This window comes from Rhododendron vialii, chromosome 13a, assembly GCF_030253575.1.
Source record: "Rhododendron vialii isolate Sample 1 chromosome 13a, ASM3025357v1".
Classification (NCBI taxonomy): Eukaryota; Viridiplantae; Streptophyta; class Magnoliopsida; order Ericales; family Ericaceae; genus Rhododendron; species Rhododendron vialii.
This window is the reverse complement of record NC_080569.1, coordinates 5,532,081-5,558,039: the sequence shown is the minus strand read 5'-3', so window position 1 is coordinate 5,558,039 and position 25,959 is coordinate 5,532,081. Positions and strand designations below refer to the sequence as shown.

General features: G+C 38.1%; 3 protein-coding genes across 9 annotated transcripts; all 3 read left to right on the top strand.

Moving 5' to 3' along the window:
* The first annotated feature begins 878 nt into the window (after window positions 1–878).
* LOC131312706 (chloroplast envelope quinone oxidoreductase homolog) lies at window positions 879–6,996 on the top strand. Its single transcript, XM_058340647.1, has 4 exons — window positions 879–1,169; window positions 3,694–3,835; window positions 5,024–5,115; window positions 5,981–6,996. Exons 1-4 carry the CDS (start codon window positions 1,077–1,079, stop codon window positions 6,668–6,670), a joined length of 1,017 nt encoding a protein of 338 aa, XP_058196630.1. The 5' UTR covers window positions 879–1,076; the 3' UTR covers window positions 6,671–6,996.
* Window positions 6,997–8,113: 1,117 nt separating this feature from the next.
* LOC131312704 (pentatricopeptide repeat-containing protein At3g07290, mitochondrial) lies at window positions 8,114–11,302 on the top strand. Its single transcript, XM_058340644.1, has one exon. The coding sequence runs from the start codon at window positions 8,354–8,356 to the stop codon at window positions 11,063–11,065; it is 2,712 nt and encodes a 903-aa protein (XP_058196627.1). The 5' UTR covers window positions 8,114–8,353; the 3' UTR covers window positions 11,066–11,302.
* Window positions 11,303–14,724: 3,422 nt separating this feature from the next.
* LOC131312702 (serine/threonine-protein kinase MHK) lies at window positions 14,725–23,151 on the top strand. 7 transcript variants are annotated; one of them, XM_058340642.1, is made up of 18 exons: window positions 14,725–14,915; window positions 15,880–16,170; window positions 16,266–16,344; window positions 17,282–17,350; window positions 17,492–17,581; window positions 17,705–17,843; window positions 17,952–18,054; window positions 18,218–18,270; window positions 19,084–19,150; window positions 19,498–19,600; window positions 19,697–19,762; window positions 19,874–19,942; window positions 20,014–20,074; window positions 20,172–20,276; window positions 21,524–21,558; window positions 21,696–21,741; window positions 22,426–22,501; window positions 22,736–23,151. In XM_058340642.1, exons 2-18 carry the CDS (start codon window positions 16,163–16,165, stop codon window positions 22,863–22,865), a joined length of 1,299 nt encoding a protein of 432 aa, XP_058196625.1. In that variant the 5' UTR covers window positions 14,725–14,915; window positions 15,880–16,162; the 3' UTR covers window positions 22,866–23,151. The 7 variants fall into 7 exon arrangements, 6 of the variants coding, with proteins under 6 accessions (XP_058196625.1, XP_058196622.1, XP_058196624.1 ...); XM_058340639.1 differs by having other exon boundaries at window positions 21,506–21,558; XM_058340641.1 differs by having other exon boundaries at window positions 14,729–14,915; window positions 15,888–16,170.
* The last annotated feature ends 2,808 nt before the right edge of the window (window positions 23,152–25,959 follow it).

Sequence of the window (25,959 nt, the reverse complement as noted above, 5' to 3'; positions counted from 1 at the left end):
AATTCAAAAAGATAATCAAGCCTTTTAAGAAAAAAACTTAAAAGCAATCAATTGAAAGAATTTATCAGTCATAAGGTTAGGAGATTTATATTAGGAAGTGTATTCTCGAACAGATAGATATAATCTCTTGAAAATTTGATCCGACAGTTGTAGAGGGTGTTGGGTTTCTAGATTAGAAAATTTAAAATAGCGATGAGAGATCAAAAACAAAAACAAAAACAAAAATTGCGATAAAAAACTTTTTGTGTTCAAAACGCTTTGAAGCACGGGCAATCCCTTGTTCTCTCATATTATATCATATTTAATTCAAAAAAATCAATATTTTATTTTAGTTAATGGATCACACCCTAACTTCTTATCATATGAAGAAAAAATAACTCAAAATTAGGTATTTCGACTAGTATTTTGGGAGTACTGCTATTGGTACCGATGGTACCGTAGAGAAAATGCACCGACGGCCACTGGACGGCCGATCCGAGCCGTCCAAAAATTTTAAAAAACAAAACCGAGTGGGCTTAAGCGAGAATCAATGGCATCCGAGGTGTGTAGGGTACTTGATCCGAGCACCCCTTTTTCGTGTATATACACGTATATACATATATATACATATATAGACGAAAAAGGGGTGCTTGGATCAAGTATCCTACATACCTCGGATGTCATTGATTTTTGCAAAAGCCCACTCAGTTTTATTTTTTAAAATTTTTGGACGGCTCGGATCAGCCTTTCGGTGGCCGGAGACGGCCGTCCGGTGGCCGTTGGTGCATTTTCCCTACAGTACACGATGGTGACAACTGACACGTCACGTATCTGTGGTTGCTTGGGAGAGAAGTCCAAACGGTTTTGCACACTTCATTGTTGTCTTGTCGCTGCTATAAATTTTACTTTCTTCCCTCTCCCCTCTCTCTCTCTCTCTCTCTCAGAAACTCCTACTCGCGAAATCCAAACAGTTTTACTCTGCTTTTGCACACTTCATTGTTGCCTTGTCGCAGCTGTAAAAAAATCGAAAAAAAAATCACTGAAGACGAAAAAAAACACTGATGGCAAAACAGGTAAATTTTTTGTAGAGAATATTTATGAGAGGAGAATCAATCAAAGGCAAAATGGCCGGAAAACTGATGCATGCGGTTCAGTACGACCACTACGGAGGAGGAACCGCTGGTTTGAAGGTAATTTCGTTTCTGCCCTGTTTCCTATCTAATTGGTCCTCTGAGTGTTTCAATTTCTTCTGAAATTCTGTCATTCAAATTTCAAAGACCCTTTTTTCTGGGTCATGTGGAGTATGTTCAGTTTGGGTTTTTAGGAAGGTTTTAAAGTGTAATGAGTGGAGAGATAGAGGAAATTTGCTGAGACCGTGCGCAAGAGTTTTGAGTACCCCAAACGAACAAGCCCTTGAGGACCTAGAGGTTTAGTGTCGGTGAAATTAAAGACCGAAAAGGAATTTAGTGTAGTCAAACTATATGCTTTTAATCTCTTATTATAGGTCTGAAATTTCCTGGGGTAGTTCATACAGGGCTTTTCCTGGCTTTAATTGGGCCCCGCTAGTGGGACAGTGGTCCCTGGATTGTGAGTTGTGCGTTGTGCGCAAAGTGGCCCGGACCCCCGAGTTATGAAAAGGAAAAACTATATGCTTTTATAGCCCAGGCAAAACGGAGTACCTTTCTATAGTGCAGGGATGTTGCCCTAATAAGGTTTAGGTTTTCCAGATCTTCACAGCACAGCACGGCGAGGCACTGTCATTTTGGACCACTCGAATGTGGCATTTAATTTCTGGTAAATGGTTACATGGTGAAAAGAAGATGTTCGTTGCTAATTATAGATGCGAAAGATAAGATAGGGGAAAGTGCTTCAAATTGTGTTTAATTGTCCTTAGCAAGAAATTGTCATGTCCATTTGTCTTTTGATGTGGGATTTTCATGAGCCTGAAAAAGCAATGTAATAGGAAAGTGGCTGAACTGAAAGCATCTTTAATTTCCTACATACCAAAAAAAAAACAACTGAAAGCATCTTTGATTGGGAGTTATAAGAAAATTGTGCCTGAAGAAAAGAGTGTCTCTGCCCGAGGTCGAAGCAGTACCTGAAAAGAAAAAAAAGCGTGTCTGCAAGAAAGGATCAACCATCTGTTCAGTTTTGGCTCCTAAAGTACGCGAGATTCATTTGTTTGATTACACAAGAATAGAATTCATCTCCAACTCAAACAAGCATACACAACAGTATATCTTAAGCCACTAGTAGATTATCTATAAAGTGCAGTCAGTCTAAGAGAATAACCAAATGAGACCAAACAAAGCCTTATGTCTCAATCAATTTGGTTGGCAGTTACCTACATGAATTCGTTATTCCCAAAGAGTTTTGTGACGTTACTTTTGTCGAGGGCATCATGTTTCATGATATAAAAAAAACATAGATTCCTTCTAACTACCACTTCTAATGACAATTTTAGTCTACCATCCCCTTCGTTTTACCATCAACCGTAACCATATCACTCCTCCTAAGTATAGTATGGGTCGATTTACGATGGACATGTCCAAACCAAGTTAATTTATTCTCTCATCTTATGTTCAATCGGTGCTCTCCCTATCATTCCAAGAATGTTCTTCTTTCTTATTCTGACTCCCGAAGTCTTATCACACATCCATCTCAAAATTCTCATTTAGATCTTTTTCATTTAGTCGGTTAAGAGAATGAGAAAGGCAAAGTTCTGTTGAATAAAATTAGTGATCACCTAAGAGTATCTCCAGCCCTGACCCATTTTTTTAATCCAAATTTGAGTCATAACTCCATTTGGGTGTATGCCTTCTCCAATGCTAAACTTTTATTTCTTCTACCCAAATCAATAGTTTTGTATGTTTTCCCTCCACATTTTCTGTCGAAATGGCACATTACTAAAAACTAATAAGAAAGTGAGAATATGTAATGAGAAAAAAGGGTTGGATATGGGTTTTCCCTCATTTGGGTGAGAAAAAGGGTAGACAAAGGATATGCCATTGGGGATGAGTTTTCAGTGTTTTTACTCAAATTTTGAGTTTGGGTAGAAAAAAGGGTAAGAATTGGAGATAGTAAGGTCATTTTTCCAAATTTAGACCCTTTTCTCCTTTCAGTAGAAGTTACTATGGAATTCCAGGCATGCTGCATAAATTATTTCCCTCTTTCAGCAATCAGAAGTTGGAAACCGCTATTTAGCATATTAAATCTCTGCCAACCGAGAGGGAGGTGGCTTATGATGTTGTTTTGCCTTGACACCATTGAAGTAACTATTAATCTCTGAAAGGGGCGGGGGGCGTATGGGCAATTTTCCCTCTTATCCCATTGGTTGCTTATGTACTGCTTGGTCTTAATTTATTCATTCGAATATGAACTTTAGCCTTCCTCGTTGAGGATATGAAAGCATACAACGACCTCTAAATACAGAAGTAGAGATCATGTTTTTGAAGTTTGAAAATGATCTCTCTTTTAATTTTTTCTTGCTTAATCTGATTATGCTTTTGTTGTCGAGTTCTTTGGGAGTAGAAATAGAAGAGAGGATGAATTTTGATCCTCAAACTTTCCAATGGATCCTGGAATTTCTTTTTGATAGTTTGACCCTTGCATCTGATTGAGTATATTGCTGAAGCTTGACAAAAGGATTCATTGTGGTCAATAAATTTATCCTTTTAACAATCAGTATAAAGTTGCATATAATGCATCATGCAGCATGTCGAGGTTCCTGTTCCTACCCCAAAAAAGTATGAGGTTTTGCTAAAAGTTGAAGCAGCTAGTTTGAATCCAGTTGATTGGAAAATGCAGAAAGGCATGCTCCGTCCTATTTTACCTTCCAAATTTCCTTACATACCCGGTAAGTTTGTTGACGCGTATTATGAGTATATTTGTTAGATTGCTTGACATACTTTGTTGGACCCATTTCCTAACAGCTTAAGCTTGTGGGACCACTGGTAACTTAACATGGTATCAAAACTCAGGTTGGGAGAGGTCTTGGTTTCAAGTCTCTCTATTTCCATTTGTTCTCAGTTCGCATTCTACTTCTCCCATTCGTATTCTGGTTCACTCTATCTATTAAAATTTGCATCTGCATGTGCAAGACGGGGTTGCAGGTGAGGGACGGTGTTAGATAGCTTGATATGCATTGTTGGGCCCATTTCCTAATAGCTTAAATTTTTGGGACCATTGGTCAGTATTCATTACATGAAGTTGCGAATTTCCATTTTACAAGCTTCTATTTTCTAATTCGTATCTCTTTTTTTTTCTCTAGCTCAGCTGTCTTGCCTTAACTTTAGAACTGGTTATGCTTCATTTAGTTGTATTTGAGGCTTTAGTCCTTCACTCTTATAAACTCAAGTCTATTCGTCTAAATTGTGAACTTTTTCTCAAAGGGACCATTATGGCAAGAGTTGGTCTTTCTAAAGGTATATCTGTCATTTGGAATGTTATATCTTGAACATGACTGTGCCATGATGGTATTTGGTTGGGCGTCTTTGACCATATCCAGCAATTAACGCTCAAATCAGCTATATTTAACTATATTAAACTATTATAGAAGATAATTTCATTATCAATAAGAGCGTTCAAGTGTTCCATAAGGTCTTCCCTATCTTTGAAATGGTTACCACTCACAACTTGTCTCTCCTGTAGACATAACCCCAATAATGGGAAATTTCTGGAATGTGTTGAATGCGAACAAACAATGAAGTTGGTGTGTGGAAAAGAGGAGGCAAAAAATTCTAGAATTGACACAAATTCACAAGGTAAAAGATTATCTGAAAGTTTTCTCCTTTGTGTGTTACCACTTACCAATGTCAGGTGAATGTTAATTGTTTATCTTCTTGTGAAGTTGGTTACATGTAACTGAAACTCCCTTTCCCCCCGACTTTATGATGTTTTGTTGCTAATATGAGCTTTGAAATTAACATTTGAAGGTCTTGTCTAGCAATTTAATGAACTTGATGACGTATGTCTCATATTGATGTGTTGGAAGAATTAGAACTTACTTTTGGGGCTGATTGTTTCCTTCTTATGGTTGGAACAGTTACTGATGTAGCAGGAGAAGTAGTAGAGGTTGGATTTGGAGTCAAGAAATTTAAATCTGGTGACAAAGTTGTAGCCTATCTTAGTCCTTTTGTAAGTCTCATATTTCCATGGTTTGTTACCCTTTCTCTCCGGTTTTTGCATGTGTCTATTCACCAATAAGCAATAGCTAAGCTGCATAGGCAGACTTCTTGTCAAAAAGCTTTGAATGATCCAAAACTTGTTTTCATGAGTAGTTGATAACATCCCCGATAAATACTATTGTCATCTCATAAAACTCATTGTTGAGGCTCGCCATCGCATAGAAATCATTTTTGAGGCTAGCCTCTAGGTGATGAGAAGCTTGTAACATCATAAGGTACTTACCAGCTCTTAAAAAATGAAAAAGAAAAAAGAAGGTACTTACCAGAAAGGGAGAAAAAGAAAAAGAAACAACCTCAGATCTTTTTCTTAAACCGCCTTATGTAAGGTTATTTTCCTCCTTTTAACTGTTTCTGTGCATCAAGTTCAACTATGAACTAAGTTGGCTCCGGTTGACTCAATTTTTTCTTGTTCTTTGATCACAGTCAACTTGTGATGTTAAGTCTTGCCATGATTTTTGTCGTGTTAAAATGAAACAAACTTAAACACCAAAAAAGAAATGAAGGAAAGAAGGCCAAAAAATGTCATTTTGCTTGATGGGTGGCAACTTGCAAGTGTTTACTGTTAGATTAGACTACATGATTTTAAGGGAGGTAATCACCAAACGTGCAGAAAAAAGTAATTTTCGGTGTGCTGGAGTGAACTTTATTTATAAAAAAGAAGAAGGAAAAAGGCATATTGGTGAAGAGAGTCGCTTAATTATTCAATAACATTTGTATTCTTATTTATTTTTGCTCAGCAGAGTAACATTTGTATTGTTTGACATGGTCAATGTTGTCTATTGTTGTTTTTGGATGTTCCCTGGATTGAATCACAGAGTGGAGGTGGGCTAGCTGAGTTTGCTGTGGCCAAGGAGAATCTGACAGTTCCAAGGCCTCCTGAGGTATCAGCAGCTGAAGGGGCGGGACTACCTGTCGCGGGCCTTACGGCCCACCAGGCACTTACCCAGTCGGCTGGGGTTAAGCTTGAAGGAAGTGGACCACGGAAAAATCTTCTGATCACGGCTGCCTCCGGCGGAGTAGGCCTCTATGCAGTTCAACTAGCGAAGCTAGGAAACACATACGTGACGGCCACTTGTGGGGCCCGCAACTTGGATTTCGTGAAGGGCTTGGGGGCTGATGAGGTATTGGACTACAAAACGCCTGATGGAGCTGCTCTGAAAAGCCCATCCGGCCAGAAATACGATGCTGTTATCCACTGTGCCATGGGCATTCCTTTCTCTGCTTTCGAGCCTAATCTGAGCCCAAATGGGAAGGTGATAGATCTGACTCCGAGTTTTGGTTCTTTCATGACTTCTGCCGTGAAGAAACTGACATGCTCGAAGAAGCAGTTGGTGCTGCTTTTGGCAGCTCCGAAAGGTGAGAACCTGGATTATCTTATGCAGTTGGTGAAGGAAGGGAAGCTTAAGACTGTTATAGACTCGAAGTATCCTTTGAGTAAGGCTGAAGAAGCTTGGGCGAAGAGCATGGATGGTCATGCCACTGGGAAAATCATTGTGGAGCCTTGAAATTTCGTTTGTGGAATCCTTCGGGTTACTCTTATGGAATTAAAGAGGGTATGCTTGTGATCGGTTATACATAGATGCTGGGTGCTGCATAAAGTTCAGGTGTTTGGTGATGTGTTTTTCTGCTTTGTTGTGTTTCGGATTACAGTAGACATGGTGTTTTCAAGTACATGACAGTATTTGGTGGTTCTTGGTCATCAGGTAGGTTTGGTTGTGTTAGTCAAATGCGGATCGTTTGTTTGTTTGTTCTGTACGAAACTACGCACTGAATGTGCTTGATTCCCCACATATAATCGCAAAGCTTGTTGAGGGTTTTTTTTTTTGCGCAATGATGTCTATTTTTCCGATAAGATTATGGTATCAAGGTGTGTTTTCTGTCGCGGGAGAGAAAGAAATTGCATTATCAGGAAGAGCCAAATGGTTACCTTACCAGTTTGCTGTTGATGAGCTCGCACTCATATGGGCGTTAAGCTCAGTTTAATCGAATATCTATAATGGTCCGCCAATGGCTGGTTAAAAAATCCAATTCCTGAGTGTAGAACAAGAGGAGTAGAAATCAAAATTTTCGATTAACTACTTACCCATGTTCGATTGGACAGAATTTTGGCATGTCTCGTAATAAATCAGTTCTGAGAAGAAGAAGAAAAAAATGCAATTCCGGTCATTAATAAGTGGACTCGAATATGGCTCACCAAAAGTTAATTTTGCAAGACACGTCCAAAATCCAATTATTTTACCAAAACGTACACAACGCAGAACGCGCACCGATTTGCGCTATTCCGGGTTCCTTTTTTTCGTGGCGAAATCAAGGTTATTGATAAAGTCAACGAAGTTTCTTTGGTGTTCTACCTTTGCGTAGTCTCGGTCCACAGTGGAAGGCTCCGCACCTGAGCCTCGTTAGTCTCGGTTCATTTTGCTTTACGAAATAAGTTATTCTCTCACAATACACCTTTATTTAAAAAAATAAGTACTTTTTTGAATTAGTTGAATAATTTTGTTAAATGCAAATACTTGATCAAAAATCTAATTCTTGGGTGTAGAACTATATCGATAGACTCGCGTGTTTTGATCAACTCCTTAAAAGCCGGTAACTAAAGCAAGTATTGTGATCGTTTTAAGCCAACAAAAAATTCCTTAGTTGTAACCCCTCCTACTTTTTTTATTCTTTGTTATAGTTCAAAAAAAGAAATTCTATTTTTTATTTTTGCTTTAAACCCAAAAAAATCAGGACCGGCTCTGCGGGTTCAGTCATCAAAGTGACCTATCATTTTTTATAGCATCACATACCTCACTAGAAGTTTGTTAAATTCCCGAAGATGGACAAAACTCCGTTAAGGGAAGAAAAAAAAAGAAGAGAAAATAAACGAGAGACAAAATAGAAGGAAAGTTGGAGAGAAAATAAGAAGGAAGTTGAATTGTTATTTTCCTCATCTTTGTACAGGGATCCAAAGGGGGAATTTTTATTTTTATTTTTCCCTACTCTTTTGTTCACATCGAGGGATTTGATTTTCTGTCGCCGCTTCTGCTCGTTCAAATTTCCACAATTTCATCAGTTCTTTCACCGTCCTGTTCCAACCTCTAAACTCACTTCTCTCTCTCTCTCTCTCTCTCTCTCTCTCTCTCTCTCTCTCTTCTGTCTCTCCCCTCCATGTACACCTACAAACATGCCTGTGCAAACTTACCTGCATGTTGATTCACACCAACAGACTTCTCAAGTCACGCTTCAAACCTTCTCATGTCCACAAACCCCACCCCTTTTCCATGTTCTCATCAACTCCTCTTCCCTCTCCACCCAACCAAACAGTCCCAACTCCTCTGAACGACACCGTTCACCATATATCTTCTCTGATAACCCAACCCAACTGGGAACAAAGCAACCGCTTGAAATCACTCGTTTCTCACATGCCTCCCCACGTAGCTTCCAACGTAATTGCACGCCACAGCTCCAACGTTGAGCTGGGTGTGCGTTTTTTCACATGGGTATGCAAGCAATCCACTTACTGCTACGATTTCCACTGTAGAGTTCATCTGTTGAAGTTAATGGTTTTTCGTAACTTGTTTGTTGTTGCACATAAGGCCGTAGTTTTCTTGATTAAAGAGTGTAGTTGTAATGGCGAGGTTGAGATTGTCAAGTTGATGGGTGCTCTTGATGAAATGCGAGAGGTAGGGTTTAGGCTTAATTACCCTAGTTACAGCACTCTTTTGATGTGCTTAGCTAAGTTGAGCATGGGTCGATCGGCTTTTTTCGTGTATAGAAGAATGGTAGATGATGGGTTTGTTGTTGGCATTGTTGATTATAGGTCCATTGTTAATGCCCTGTGCAAGAATGCGTTTGTTCGAGCTGCTGAGATGGTTTTATCAAGAATTTTGAGGGTTGGGTTTCGTTTGGATGTCCATATTTGTTCCTCCTTGGTGTTGGGTAGTTGCAGGGTAGGTGATCTCAAAGAGGCCTTCCGAGTGTTTGACATAATGTCTGAGCAGGAGGGATGTAAGCCCAATGGTGTAACGTACTCAGTACTGATTCATGGGATATGTGAAGCCGGTGAGATTGAAGAGGCGTTTCAGTTGAAGGAAGAAATGAGTGAAAAGGGCTGCCCGCTGAGCGTGCGTACTTATACCGTCCTCATCAAAGCTCTTTGCGACATAGGATTGACTGACAAGGCTTTAGGCTTGCTTGATGAGATGGTTGTGAAGGGATGTAAACCGAATAATCACACTTATACAGTGTTGATAGATAGGTTGTGTGGAGAAGGAAAGATTCAGGAGGCAAATGGGATGTTCAGAAAGATGTTAAAAGACGGGTTGTTTCCTGGCATAGTAACCTACAATGCGTTAATCAATGGTTACTGCAAGGAAGGGAGGGTTGTCTCTGCTTTTGAGCTACTTAGTGTGATGGAAAGGAGAAATTGCAGACCTCTTATTCGCACCTACAATGAGCTAATGGAAGGCCTTTGCATTGTAAATAAGCCTTACAAAGCGATGTTGCTACTGAGAAGGGTCATTGATAATGGACTATTGCCTGATCGAGTTTCCTACAACATTCTGATCGATGGTTTTTGCAAGGAAGGGCAACTTAGAATGGGATTTGACATATTAAAATCAATGGAAGCACTTGGCCTTGGACCTGATGGTTTGACTTGTACTGCCATAATTGACGGGCTTTGCAAACAAGGGAGACCGGAGGAAGCAAATGGGGTCTTGGGTTTGATGACAAAGAAGGGACTATCACCTGATGTTGTAACATTGACTGCTCTTATTGATGGGTATTGCAAGATTGGTGAAGTTGGAACTGCATTTATGCTTTTTGAGAGAATGGTTGACCGTAGATATTTGACGAGCCCGCATATATTCAACTTATTCCTCGATGTTCTCAGCAAACAAACTAGGTTGAATGAAACAAATGCAATGGTGGGGAAGATGTTCAAGTATGGGTTAGTTCCTTCTGTAGTGACTTACACTATATTAATAGATGGGCTGTGTCGAGTAGGTTGTACTAAAGATTCCTTTAACATGGTAGAACTTATGAAACAAAGTGGGTGTCTCCCAAATGTTTACACATATACAGTTGTCATCCATGGCCTTTGCCAACTAGGAGGAGTAGAGGAAGCACATGCTCTTCTCTTCAAGATGCCCCTTTTAGGTCTATCTCCAAACCACATTACATACACTATACTGGTACAAGCACATGTTAAATCTGGTAGGTTGGATTGTGCAATTAAGATTGTGAGTTCAATGGTTAGAAATGGCATTCAACCAAACAATCGTATCTACCATGCATTGCTTGCAGGGTTTGTTATGTCAGCCAACAAGGAAGGAGCTCTGAGCTCTTTCCATGATGTAGCGGCTAAATACTCCCTTATAATGAAGAACGATGGTGATTACTTTGCTGAGCATGTTTTCAGAGAAATAGATATTGGCGATGCTTTTGAACTTCTAGATAAGATCAAGGAATGTGTGGGCTCCACGGTGGAGTTGCATAATTCTTTAGCAATGGGTTTATGCAAAGTGGGAAGAATGTCAGAAGCAGGTCATCTTGTCCAAGATATGGTGATACGTGGTCTTGTTCCTGACAAATCTGTCTGTTCTTTGATCATTAAGCACTTCTGTGAGGAGAAAAATTTTGATTACTGCCTTGGGTTCATGAAACTAATTCTCGACAATGGTTTTATTCCATCCATTTCGTGTTACTGTTCTTTGATACTTGGTCTTCGCCACAAAGGAAAGGTTCAAGAAGCACAAAGACTGGTCTGTGATCTCTTCAGATATGCTAATATTGAGGAGAAAGCTGCAGTATCACCTTATATTGAATTCTTAGTTAAGGAAGATGAACCCTTTGAGTTCCGTGAGCTTCTAAGACAAGTTGAGCAAATGTATCAGAATGAGAGGCCAATTATCTAATTCCTAATCTGTCCGTTTGTCCTGAAAAGCAAGCAGGATGTAAACCAGATTCAAATCACTGTAGTTGAGGGACTTATTGGTTTTACCAATCATTCATTTACTGCATCTTCAGCATGTCAAGGTTCCTGTTCCTGTCCAAAAAAGGATGAGGTTTTGGCATTTTGCTAAAACTGGAAGCAGAAAGTTTAAATCCAGTTGATTGGAATATACAGAAACGCATCTGCGCCCTCTTTTTCCTAGAAATTTTTTGGTTCCTGGTAAGTTCTTTGACTCCTACTGTAAACTTATTCGTGACGTGGAGTCGCATTCTTCTGCAAGCTTGTATGTTCTTATACTAATCTTCCTTTTGTCTAGCTCAACTGTGTCTTACCTCAACTTTAGAGGCTGTTAGGTTTCATTTCGTCGTATTTGAGGCTTTAGTCCTTCGCTCTCACAAGCTCGATAAATTCGTTTCCTCTAGAACTTTTTCCATAGTGGCCTTCATTATTGCACTAACTCTTGCGCTGGTCTATCTAAACGCATATCCCTCATCGAAAAAAACTATTTCGAACTCTCACTCTCAATCTCTTCCCTCTTATTTCCTTCTACTCTCATCCAAAATTATCGACACCTATTTCTATATATCTTCTGTTTTGTTCGGATTAGATTTGAAGAGTGATGAATTTATGTATCTCGGAGATTTTTGTGTCTGATTTCTCCGTTTCTCGCTCTTTCTATGTCGAGCTATATTGCTCCTATTTTTTTTTTTTCAAGCGTGCTGTGAACCATGATTTTTATTGTGTGATCATTTTCATTGATTTAGAAAAAACTGGCGAAGAAGATCTCCATGGGGAAATGCATGAGTTACAAGAATTGAATAAGAATCAAATCTACGCCCCGATTAATCATCACCACCATTCCCCGCGCTACGAAGCGATTATTGGCCCATTTTCTATCTTCTCCTTAGATAAATTGAAGAACGCACAGAGAAATAGAGAGACAGGAGAATTAAAGTTGTGAAAAGTGGAGACTACGGAATCGGAGAGAGGTGAGCTGGATTTGCGGTCGATAAACTTGGGGAAGGAACGATCGGCGAGAGACGTCGAAGAGGAGGGGGGGTGGGGGGGAGAGAGCGGAAAAGTTATTAAGAGGGGGAAGTCAGAGGTGCTGACCGTGCTGAACCGACGTTAAATGTAATCGAGGCCAATTTGTTTCAGCAACCACGGGTCATAGTTCCAGCCCCAGTCCATGTTAAACCGATTTTTAACTCATCTAAATTTATCTATTCAAATCTTTTCTCGATTCAAATCTTTTTTCGGTAAAAAGATTTTTATGCAATCCGTGCTTTGAAATATTCAAATCTTTTTCTGGTAAAAAGATTTGATTCACGTTTGTTTTCCGAAAAATTACATTACTTAAAGAAAATTCTTATGCATTCTCAAATTTTCGATTACACTTACCATGTAATCATTAAGTTTAAATTATTTGACGTAATTTGAAGTGCCGTAGGCATGTATAATTTGCTAATACAAAAGAGCAAAACCAAATGTTAGGGAGCGGGGTAGACAATTTATAAAAACATAGTCACGAAATGAGTCTAAGAGAAATGGTAGAGAAGAAAATGCAAATGATTGATTGGAAAGAAAATTTACATATACACCCCAATTTAAACCGAGCGTAAGTAATTGATCTGAAAAGAAAACCCCCACACTGTCGCAAACATAGAAAAGGCATACACCTTCCTGGGGAGGATCAATATAATCAAGACATCTTCTTGAACAAAGTAATGCCAACAAATTTTTGGTGCAAATTGGGTACCACTAACGTGGTACACGTGCAACATATATAAACCGTCCAAACATGCAATCGACGGTTTGGATTGAAAGGTACCAAATAGATTTTAGAAAAAAGAACAAGAAGAGGAAAGAGTGTTTTAATCCGAGCCATCTTGGGAGATGAAATCATACTCGACGTCTAAATAACACTTGTTTTAGGACTTTAGGGCCTGCTTGGATGGAGTGAAAAGAGAGGGGAAAAATGAGAGGGGGTATATAGAGAGGGGCCCACCCGTTTTCTGCCGTTTGGCATATCCCAGTTTCGTCCCCTATTATTTCTTACCCCCTCTTTGTTTTCGTCATTTTTTAGGGTTTGTCCGGTCTTAGTTTTGGGCTCCTCCTGAGGTCCCCAAAAATAATCCGGTTGTAGAGGGATATTTTGTGAACGAAAATACCTATTGTTATCCCCTTTCCCCATCGTAAGGCCTCCTCGTTTTACTGTTGCTGCCCATTTTTTGTCTGTGGCAGAGAGGGCAACTTTCAAATCATGCTTGCAACTTACAAATTGAGTGAGGCAAATAATCAATATAGGTGTGAGAATAAAATTCATGTAAAAAGAGTTATGAAAAATGATGAGGTGAAAGATGGACCCATGTTTAGAGAGGAGGGAGAGAGAGAGAGACGAAAACAGAGTGCTCTGTTTTTCAAGGTTTTTGGCAGCCACTGGATCAAGGGCCGGTCAACCGGCTGGTTGACCTATATTTCAACCGCTACGCCATCCGGATGCATGCTGATAGAAAAAAGAAAGAAAGAATGCAACTTGCCAAAAAATGGCCCAAGATTCTTAAATATTATTAGGCCCAATATTCAAAAGAGGCTCACTAAAGTAAATTTCCTGTAAACTAGCAAAATCAAAAAGCAAGCCCAATCAATATCTATATCAAGTCCATCCGTATAAATATGCCTAATAACAGTCAAGTTGAAACTAACATTTTATCTCGGGAAATGATTTTGTCACTTCATTTTTTTTAATGTCATTTTTTTGTAAGTGTATTTTTGCACCAAAAAATACACTTGCAGGGGAGTGACGTTAACAAAAAAAAGAGTGACAAAATCAACAGCCTTTATCTCCAAAAGCTAATTAGATTAACATTAGCATCTTTAACAACACAATGAAAATTCATTCTAACACAATCATCAAAATCAAATTCCTAAAAAATCACTTTCCAAAAAAAATGTTTTCATTTTTCCGAACAATTAAAATTGCATCTCCTTCAATGAACATTTTCTAGATTAAATGAATTTATAAGGCTTAAACATTTTATAGATTAAATGAATTGATTTTATCAAATAAAATGATAAATACAAACCATTAATTGAAAAAACGTTTTTTAATATAAATTTTTAGAATAGACATTTTTTAATCAATTTCTTTTTTTTATACTTCCAATTGTCCAAAATTGATTAAATATATTGATTTTTGAATTTATATACTTATTTTAATACATAATTAAATTTAACGCTGCACATGGGCAAAATAGTCATTTAATTGCTTTTCCCATCATCCACCCCTTCTTATCTCCTCATTATGTAAACCATCCAAACAAAATCAAATTTTATTCCCCTATTTAATACCTCATCCAAACCACGTACTATTTTATTCCCCTCCATAAATATCAAATTAATATGGACCAACCTATCAAAATTAATACCCCTTACTTTTCTATTACCTTTTCATATATTTTTTATTCCCGATTTTTTAGCACCATTCAAGCAGGCTCTCAGGACCATTACATCAACTCGCAGCCCATCTTCGGAACGGGAGATTGAGGTGCATCACGTAATAAAACGACGTCGTCTGCGGATTCCGCTGTTATTACATTCCTATTTCCTACGCCAGTAATCACCCGCCGGTACACCCCTCTCTCTCTCTCTCTCTCTCTCTCTCTCTCTCTCTAAAACGGTTTCTTGTTATCACCAGCATCGCTCCAACACTGCTGATCCGAATATTCATCTCTCTCCACAGCTCTTTCTTTATTTGTTTTATTATTAACCCTACTTATTTGTTACCAGATAGCATCTCTATTCCATCGATGGTGAGTTTTAACCTCTTCTGATCTTTTCTACGTATGTGATTTGTAAGTTTAGGGTTCGAGTATATAGACCCCTAGTCAGTATACTTCTAGAATTTGAATTGCATTTGGACCACCCTTAGGTTTTAATAACTTGTTTGTGTTTTGGTGTTGCCTGTGCGCTTTTAGATTATAGTTCAACCATGATTATTGATACAAATTCAATGTTTTGTTTGGTTGCACTCTCTGTAGAAGCGGATGATTGGTGTTTACAAATTCACGATTTTTTAATTCTTAGTGTCTCTACTCTCGACTTATAATCCTTAATTTGGGGTTAAAGGCCCTCGAACTGATTTAATCATGTCTGCAATAAATTTTGATTGTGGTGATGTTCATGTCAAAGAACACTTTTTTTGCTAATCACGCCTCGACTAAGCCTAGGCACCCAATTCCACCGTCCTCTAGCCGGGAGTCCGATTAAAGCTGGGGCAAAGCCCGTATGGACTGGCCCCGTAAGAGTTGTTAGCACGTTTCGAACCTGAGACCTTGGGAGGAGGGAACCCCAAGCCCAAGTCTTGACCACCGGGCCAACCCGAGGGTTATCAATTAACACTTTTTAAAACTTTGATAGTTTTTACATATTTACTTTCCCTCAGTTTTGCTCCTTATTGTGTTGACTGTGTGTACAGATGGTATCATTTTAGTTATTAAGCAGATACAGAAAATCAGATGTAGCTCTCCTTGATTGTTTGCAGAGTTGCAGGGCTCCCTTTTCCTACTTTTTTCCTCTCTTTTTTTTTTTCCCTCGAATTTTTGATGTTTGTAGATTTGTTTCGCGGAAAGAATCCTTGGTGAAATTGGTTTTATTGAAAGATTTTAGCTTTGTGATGTTCAATTTGTTTATTGTATTAGTTACAGCTGATTTGTCCCATTGTTGTAGCAGAAGTGCATTGTCCTTGGACTAAGCTGAACTCCTTGTTTGTTGAAGTTGCCCAGGAGGTTTTACAGATCATTGGTGGCAATTCTAGATGATGCCAGATAATTGCAGCTTGTAGAGGCTGCATTGAAGCATGTTGCTAACTGTTTGGCTACTGATTAACCTCTTCAGCAATGAGCAGTGGGTGTTTAGTGACATCTTCTATGTTTTGTTGTATTTTAGCACTGAAGAACTTCTAGAAGGAAATGAAAAACACTGTGTTGCCAGTGTAGAAACTTCTGTTTGGAGGTTAGAAGTCCATTGAACGAGTTTTGACATAACCGCAATTCTAAGAATGGAAAAGTGAGTTTCTTATCCTTGCTTTGAACTTCTTTATATTATTATTGTTTGTTTCCCTGATCCTTATGCTTGTTTATTCTGGTCCATGATTCTTTCAGATATAGAGTTTTGGAGGAGCTTGGAGATGGTACTTGTGGCAGTGTATATAGAGCAATCAATATGGAAACATCTGAAATTGTAAGTAATGGTCCGCTAGCAAATCTTACTTTTATGTTTATAATGCTGTTATATTTTCTTTATATGAATATGAAATAGCATCACAACCTTTTGTCGTGTAAGTATTGGAGCCTGGTTTTTTGTTTGGAAGTATTAAAATAGTGAAGGGCTTTTGGAAATAATCTTATCTATGCAAAACACAGTTATCTTACTGTAATTTGTGCTATAGATCTGTGTTTTATATATGGCTATGAAGAGAGCCATTCATGGTGCAACTAGGTGAAGTGAGAGAAGATGAGAAGTGATTGGTATAGATATGGTATAATGTTCTATCCCTCCCTCTTTCCGCCCCTCTTGTATCTCTCTCGCCCCTCTTCATGTATTCACATATGAGTACTTATATTATCATACTTTCGTTGTCAGTTGCTTTTTGAGGTGTTATACACCGCGTATTTGCCTAATCTTAGATCTTGTTTACCAATTGTATGCACTATGCACTTGTAATACCTCAATGATGTGTTTACCAAAACTACAAAGAACAAAAGGGCTGTCTCATCTTTGTCTAAATGAAAACAAAGGAAACTACCGCCAATGTCGGGTTACAAGCTGACACATTGAAGAACAATTTAGTCAACTCTATGATAAAAGACTGGGTGCGAGATTACTGACGCGGTGCATTTTTCTGATTTCCTATTTCCAAAATAGGTGGCTCAATTGGAAGTCACTGGGAACAGTGTACCTGAAAATGGCATTTATGCCTCTTTTACAAAATTTCAAGTGCCTTTTCCCCTTGTGTTTGGCTAATTTCTTGTTCTTCCAGATTCTGATCAATCAGCAATGTCATGTACTTGCATATGGCATATTCACTTGTCTTTTGAATTTATTGGTAGGGAATAAACTTATATCTTGTGTGAATTTTGGCCTGAAAGTATTTGAGGAGTCATTAGTGTTATCTCAGGTCGCTGTGAAGAAAATGAAGAGAAAATTTTATTCCTGGGAAGAGTGCATGAATCTACGAGAAGTTAAGGTATGCAATTTTTCAATCCCTGGAAGGATATATTTTACTTTGTTACTAGTCTCAGTTAATCGTGCAAGTTCTGCTTGTTTTTGAAGCACTACATACCTGAAACATGCAGTTTGACATGTTTTCTTTCTTGTTTGTTGGCAGTCCCTCCGTAAGTTGAATCATCCTAACATCATAAAGTTAAAGGAGATTGTCAGGGAAAATGATGAGCTTTTCTTCATATTTGACTACATGGTAGGATCTCACCCTGTTTCTTTGTTATGATCTCTTTATTTGATGGCAGAAATTAGAGTTATTTGCTGTTTCCACCATGAATTTTAATCTGCTTCTGCTTGAATCTGGGCTTTACCTCCCCAGGAATATAATCTGTACCAAATAATGAGCAGAAAACAGAAGCCCTTTTCAGAAGAGGAGATTAGAGCTTTTATGTCTCAGGTTCTGCAAGGACTCTCTCACATGCACAGGAATGGATATTTTCACCGAGACTTAAAACCTGGTATAAATTTCGTTCAGTGCTGTAGTGTTCTCCTGTATTTTATTGCTACTGTTCATGTGGGGTAGATTCTTTTGAACCTAAATAGTCATTCATCCTTTGACTTCCAAGAGAATCTGCTGGTGACGAAGGATGTCATTAAAATTGCTGACTTTGGGCTGGCTAGAGAAGTGTCATCAATACCACCGTTTACCGATTATGTTTCCACTCGGTGGTAAGTGAGTTCAAGTTATGCTGTTGAACCTTTCTTATTATAGAACTCAAAACAATGCTGTTGCCTGTTACACATTTGAGCATGCATGTGATTGTTCTCGCATTATTCACTTTAGCTGCTTTCTTTAGTAACTTATCATCAATATTTTACACCCTTGTGTAAGGTATCGAGCTCCAGAAGTCTTGTTGCAGTACTCAAAATACACTCCTGCTATTGGTATGTTATATACTCTTGTTAAATGTTAAAGAAACTGCTGCATTTCTGGAATTAGGTTCCGGTTGTTGGTCGTTTAAGCACTATCCATTCATGCTGAGATTGTTGCTGTCATCCCTAACCTCGTTACTTTTTGCATGGATTTCTGAACTTCTGGCTTGTGTCTACTGAGCCCGTTTTTTGTTATGACATGGATTAGCATATTATTTTGTGGAGTCATAAAAAATATCTTATCACTGCATGCGTTCCGAGAAGTGATATTTGTTCATAAGCATAGAGTCTGGCTAATATCGTCTTGTTCATTGAGAGATTCTAGCATATTGACCAGTTACAGGGGGGTTTCACAAATTTCATGTAATAGTTATTATTATACTCGTTATGTAGTAGCGTTTGGGTAACCATTACTGTTAGCTTTCTTGACCAGTTAGCTTTTAATTGTTGGAGGGTCTGGTGCTTTGAACTACCATGGCATGATGATTCATTCAATTGGTCAAGATGATTTTTTTATGCTCAATAGACAGCGATGAAGATGCAAATCTGTATACCTTTTTTGATGAACAATGATTTTGTTGAAAGTCATGGAATAATGGCTAAAACACATTGGAATTGGAAATGTACAGCTTGAGATGGAATCTTTCTTAATAATTGTTCTAGTCTTACAACAGTTGATGGGAAATAATAGTTCCTTTAAGGAGTTTGATCGGTAGATCTCTAGTTGCTTGTATAGGAATTTATTGGATTTTAACATAATGTATGAGGTACTCTGGCTATGTTTTCCTAGTTGGCTCCTGATTGACAGTTTTGACTTGCATACAGACATGTGGGCTGTTGGCGCAGTACTGGCTGAGCTTTTCACTATGTGCCCCATTTTTCCTGGTGAAAGGTAATCTAACTCTACAACCGACAGCTACAAATAGTTCTTGTGATAGTGTTAACCATTAAGCTTAAAAGCCTGCCGTTAGAATGGTCATTGCACATCTTTAGTAGAAAGACCTCATAGATAGAATGATTGGTTTTCTGTGATGCTGTGGGAATCATCCCTTGTTATTTACTCATGACTCATGAGATGCTTAACTTTGTTGTACGTTTGAAATACATTGTGCTGAATTACCATTCTAGGTTGGAGTTAAATTGCAAAATCTAATTAGTCCCATTTAATGTGTTGAGCTAAAACTACTTGAGGAAGGTCGTCCTGCTACATCTTATTTTTCTCCTTTTTCTTATGGCCAGTGAAATAGATCAGTTGTACAAGATATGTTGTGTTCTTGGTGCACCGGATTGGACAACCTTTCCTGAAGCAAATGCTCTACTTATTGGTATTAGTTATTCAGAGGTAATTTTGTAGTCGAACTGATTGCTTTTCTATTATATTCCTATGCCCCTCCACCCACAAAATTTTAAGGATTTTATCTCTCTTTGTTCTTTGTAGATTATGCCTACCAATCTCTCAGACATCATTCCAAATGCAAGCTTGGAAGCTATAGATCTGATAAAGGTGGGTGCTTTATGTATGATCCTTACTTTTATTCCGAGTTCCCTTATTTTTGTTGATGGAAGCAAACTTTGGAATGTTTCTATACTTCGTTTCCTTCATGATTTTGCTCAGCAACTTTGTTCCTGGGACGCACTAAGGAGGCCAACTGCAGACCAATGTTTGCTACATCCATTTTTCCAGGTAATGTGTGATCTGATCCACAGCTTGCTTTGTTACTTAATGTTTGATTTCTAACAACTTCCAATGAATAGGTTGGTATGCGGATTCCTCGTCCAGTATGGGATCCTCTTCCGCTGAAGCTAAATAGCATTGGTGAGAGATAGTACCATTCTGCTGAATATCAAGTCTTACATAGTTTATTATTAAAAACCTTTTTCTTAGTAAAACACTCTCTCTGATTGGTATACAGGACCTACACCAAATCTCGAGTTGAAACTATGGGACTTTGGCACTCAACCAGATGATTGTTTTCTTGGTTTGACCCTGGCAGTGAAACCCAGTGTGGCCAAATTGGGTAATCAATCATTCAATTGTCTTCACTGCATCATACTTGATTCAAATTTTAACGTTATTAAGCACGGATGGTGGCAATTTTTGAATGTGGTATTGTGTTTGACAGAAGCTCTAGATTGGGGTTAAGGCTTTATGCCAAGACCTTGTTTGAACAGTTGGACATTGTCGAAAAAGAAATCATATATCGTTGAATCCTTAAGTTTTGAATGGATTTCCTTTGGAGGACTGTCTTTAGGAGGTCTTATGTTGTTAACTACTGTAGGTAGAGTCAATGGTGATAGATCCCGGTTAGTGTATAACTTTGCTACAGAACCTGTGGACTGAATAGTTACAATGAGCTATCCCTCTGTCCCATGTATGGTCTGCTTTTAAGCTTTTGTGTACACGTTTTATGTGACTGGATGCTCTCTAAACATTGTTTTGTCTTTCACTTGGTACATGGGTGTTAGGATTAGCATTCACTCTTAGAGCATCCACACCGGTGTTTGCCATTTCACCCTTGTCATTTCCATTTTTGGCCAATGAATAGCGTCATTTCGCCAAAACTATGCCATGGGTGTAGCACCCATGTATGCCATTTGCCATTCTCATTTTTCTCCCTCTCTCAATCAAAAATGGAAATTTTGCCATATGGTTTCTCAAATTTGGCAAATGAAATGGCCTTTGCCATATTTGAGTTTGTGGGTGTGGGGCGGTAATTGCCATTTCTTTTGCCATTTTTGAGAAATGACAACAAATTTTCTAAAAAATAGCAACCGGTATGGTTGCTCTTAGGGGATATATTTAGTCCCATAAGCCTTTGTTCTGAAATATGAAATTTATGGCACAGCGTCATGTTTTTAACAGTTTATGCTCTTTATATGGGGAAGGGAAGACAATTGGAAAGAATGACTGCAGTTTCTTGGTTTAGTGATGGGGTCACTATTTTCCTGTGTATGGCTTCCCATGGTTTACCTAATTGTGTTTTGTCATTGTTACCTTATGAGCAGTCTTCTTCAATTATCATTAGTGTCATGCTTGATTACATTGGCAAAGTATATTGTTTTTGTGACGATTTTGCGCAGCTTTTTGAATAATTTCTTGTTTCTGAATGGCGTAGCTGTCTATATAATATAAAATGGGATGATGGTGTCTTTGTTGGACCTTTGGGTTCTCCATGTTACATTGTTAATCGTCTTGCCTTGATGTATTTAGACAATCTTTTCCCAAGGAATTCATTTTTTCTAATAGATGATTTCATCCCTGCAGACATTTCCAATACGGTATCTAATGGTGCAGGAGAGGTGAGTTTCTGAGGCTGCATGTAGAAAAATGCTTTTGTATCGTGTGATATTCCATGATGGAAATTTTACATTATATTTCTCCTTGCGAAGCAAATGGATTTAGTATGTTTATAAAGGTTGTGAACTCCGTCATGCAGGATATAATGTTTTGCTCTGGTTTCCGGGATCATCCACAACAGTCAGGTAATCAATGTGTTAATAAATTAGTAGAGTGTTTAATTAGCTGATTGGAGAGAGTTTTAAGATTTGAGGGCCGAAAACTGGAGACTTTATGACCTTCTGGAAAGCTAGAACTCAAAATCAAATGCTATTTTCAGTATGCACTGGTAATATTAACTGAGGCAAGGAGGCATCTTGAGGATCCGTGTGTAATTTGTGGAAACTGGAGGTGCTTTATAATCGTGGTATTGATATACGATGTTGAATTGGTAAAATTTCAAAAACCCAAACAAGGAGCAGAACAAATGTGCTAGTCTGTGTAAACTTCGCTCAACAGTGTCAATTCTCACAAAACTATAAGGGCCAAACAATGAAAAGAACCCTCGGTGATATGAAGGAAACAAAAAGGTTTTGACACCCTCGCAAGCTTTCAACTTCGCTGCAATTTTAGTTGTGTTTCTGAATGTGGGAAATGAGTGGCTCATGTGGGTGTTATAGACCAACAATTGGCTAACATGTTAATTGTCAGAAGGGGTCATCTCATTGGGTCTAGTAGTTGGATGGTCGAAGGAAGAAATTAGTTTCAAACTTTGATCTGGTATCCTGTGTGGACCTTTGATGAGGCAACAAACAATTGTTATCTTCTTTTCTGTTCAATGATGATTTTTTTATGCTTGTTTCTGATGATTTGTGTACTTCGGTTTCCAGTATTTTGGTCACTGCTTTCTCCTGATCATAATGGAATTGCCCCACCAGTAGAATCATCCTTGTCATTATCATTCAGGTGACTCTCTCTCTCTCTCTCTCTCTCTCTCTCTCTCTCTCATGGGCACAGACACGTGTACAAGCGTGCATGTACGCAAGGCACACGCACACAACTCTCTGTCCTACAGATTTAGTTGGTACTTTTATAGTTGTAGATGCCATACCTTCTGGGGACCAGGATGAATATCTGCCATACCCTCATTTCTTTGGAGGTTGTGTTCACTTACTATTCTGTTTTACCATTTCGTGGCAGTCCACTCCCACATTCATCAATTGAAGTTCCTCAATCAGCTGGATTCACCATTTCATCTATGCAGCCTAATATCTTAGACAATCCATTTTTGGCCATGTCCTCCCCATTCCAACAGGGTCATTTTTATTAAGTTGATTAACAGTGATCGAATAAGGAGGGATTGTACAAATTTTACTCGTATTTAGTTCCTATCAAGATGCCTACTAGGATTGCACAAGAATTCTTTTCGTTGAAGTAGCTGTGGATATAGATGAATGTATCTGATTATTTATTGAGGGTTTTTTCCCCCTTTTTTTTAATCTTGTGCCCCATTTGAGGGGAGGGGTTGTCGAGTCAAATATGTTGGCTGTGATGTAATTCCCTCGAAATGCATCATAGAATTTTGTGAGAAGATGCTTCTTAGAATTTATTCTTTTTACCGTGCGTGTGGGTATTCTGTTCAATTTATCTGAGTTTATTTTGGCCGTTGAGGTAAAGAGAAACAGATGCTTCATGAGAATATGGAACAAGTGGACACAGGCTACAAGTGAGATTTTTCCATTTCCCAGTTCCCATTACAAAGATCTCTCTCTCTCTCTCTCTCTCTCTCTCTCTCTCTCTCTCTCTCTCTCTCTCTCTCTGTGTGTGTGTGATTGGTAGGTTTCTTTTAAGAGTGAGTGGTCTTATTATTGACCTGTTTGCTCTGGTATGGCGATTTTATCGTGATAAAGTCCGCGAATCCTTCGTGTCCATGCGAGCGGCTTCTAGGTCCCGTGTGGTGATCCTGATTTGTTTAACCTCGGAACAATCCTGTGTGGTTGACATTATCGATCAAACAAAGATTTTTTAGGGTAGCAAACAGGAAATAATGACATGAGAAATGGACAGCAGATAAACGAAACAAATATGCCAACTGTTTGCGTGTGTATCTAGTTGAAGATTAGTTCTTTGTAGAAAACCCCCAAGTTTTGAGTAATTTACTAATATCCCCATGTAAATTTGTATTTTATCACAAGAATTAGCAAAATTTCTCCCTCCGGACGCCCGCTTTCCCCATACGAAATGTAATTGTCTTTGTGCTGCATTCGTCTATATTAATTATTCAGTGGTCTTACAGCACTACCGGCACATAATGCTCCAACAGCTCTCAACATCGCACATTCGTATATGGTCCATAACTTAGCGATAAATTCCACAGAAATATGTGGTGTTGGGATAGCACGTTGTGCCCTAACACCACCCAATAGTTTTTCCTCTTTCTTGATCCGTTTGCCTCGACTGTATTGAAATAAATGCATTCGTACGACAAAAAAAAGGTGGAGAAAGTGACTGTTGTTTGGCATTCAACTACCTGGTATTCCACAGATTTATGTCCATGTTGTCTTTTTCTCTGTGCTTGATTCCTTGTGCTAACCAACAATTTTATTAAACTTACCCAAACCGGATCAAAATGACAGGATGATTTTGGGCTTTTTCTTTTCCAGTATTTCTATATTGCGTCGCATATTTCGATTTGATGAATTACTGTCTAATGTCCCCTACGTGTATCACGTTGACAGAGACAAACTTGCTCGCAAAAATTGACTTGTGTATTCACATTTGCATTGAATAAGTTGAGTGGAATATTGCAGGGTTTTTGTGAGAGGAGGGTGATCAAAAATCCTCTAAAACATGTTAACTACGATACGATTATAGTAGAGCTTATTAATTAAGACTTATGTCTGAAAAAAATTAGATCAGCTGTTTTTTCAAGTATATGAACAACTAACTCAAAGTAATCTTCCAGGACTAAAGGGTTAAACGAAAACAAGAGAAATCACTACTAGAAGGAAAGGGTCATGGCTTCTTCCAGCCTAAAATCTAATTAATACATGTGGTTTAATAGTTTTTATTTTTATTTTTATGAAGGCCGTAATTTTAGCCAAAAAAAAAAATGCATAATGAAAAAAGGTGGAGCTTCCATTAGCTAAATTGTGATCCACATATCCTCCGCCTTCGTCTTGGCAGGTAAAACAATATGAAAGCAACCTTTTACCCTTTGTATAGTGAAGTGTGATGTAAGACCGTAGTTCATTCAGAGTTTTGCTCTAATTTTAATTAAGACTTTCACAAGTGAGCGATGAGATTGGTCCTCCCAGATAAATCGAGGTGTGCGTAAGCTGATTCGAACACCTCAATTATTAGAAAAAGACAGTTATACGACATATTACTGTGATTCTGAGGTCTAGTGAATAGTTGAAAATGTGAAAATGAAAACGAAAATCGATATCACAAATAAATACGCTAAAGTTTATAAACCCACTTAAATATGAAACCTCAGTACGGATTAATTAGTTGAATGCATTCAACAATGAATCAAAGTATAATCACTAAACCGAATTTTGTGACTTCCTAGAAATATAGGACAGGTGAGAATGAAGAAACTACCAACAATTATGAGATTTCCTCCCCACACAAAAAAAGAAAAAAGAAAGAAAGAACAATTATGAGACGTACCATATGGATAACTCTCAGGGACACAAACTTTGCACACACATTTTGTGGGTAAGTCCCTAGGCATTGTTTTTTATGAACAACTGTTTCAAGAGATCATGATAAGCTTTTTCATTTTTTAGAGTTTTGAATATTTCCTACAGTAATTTTCCAAAAAATATCCATGGCAATTAGTTAAAAAAGAATTCCCTAGTAAATATAGTATGGATCGAGTTGTGTACTTGTATCTTGATGGGCCAAAGATAAGGCTATTTTGTTTCTAAAATCAAAAAATGCTATTTTATTTACTCACGCAAAAAATGATTAGAGACCTGTTCCAGGAGACTCAAACTTTGATAATTAATTTGATAAGTATGATTTATGAGTCTTAATTTTCAAATAATTCATGTTCAATCCCATGTCAGATGAATAACACTTGTTTTCTTTAAAAAATTTGTTCAAAAGTTATAAACCAAGAATTGAATGGTTTGCTCACACTTACAAATATCAATTGATCTAATTTTTGCAGTTATATTACAAATTAAATTTTGGATAATAAAAAAACTCGTAATCAAAAGGAAATTCAATCTATGTTCTCTTGAGTTTTAGAAACAATTTTTTCTTGAGTGATTTTTTTACTGCTTTTTTTTAAATGAGTGAACAAAATAGTCTAAAAAAATATTCTCCTGATTTGTTTTTTTGCTTTTCAACATGGGACCACCTCTCTCTTTCTCTCACCCGTTATATATACGGCCCGGCCTCTCGCATCAAGT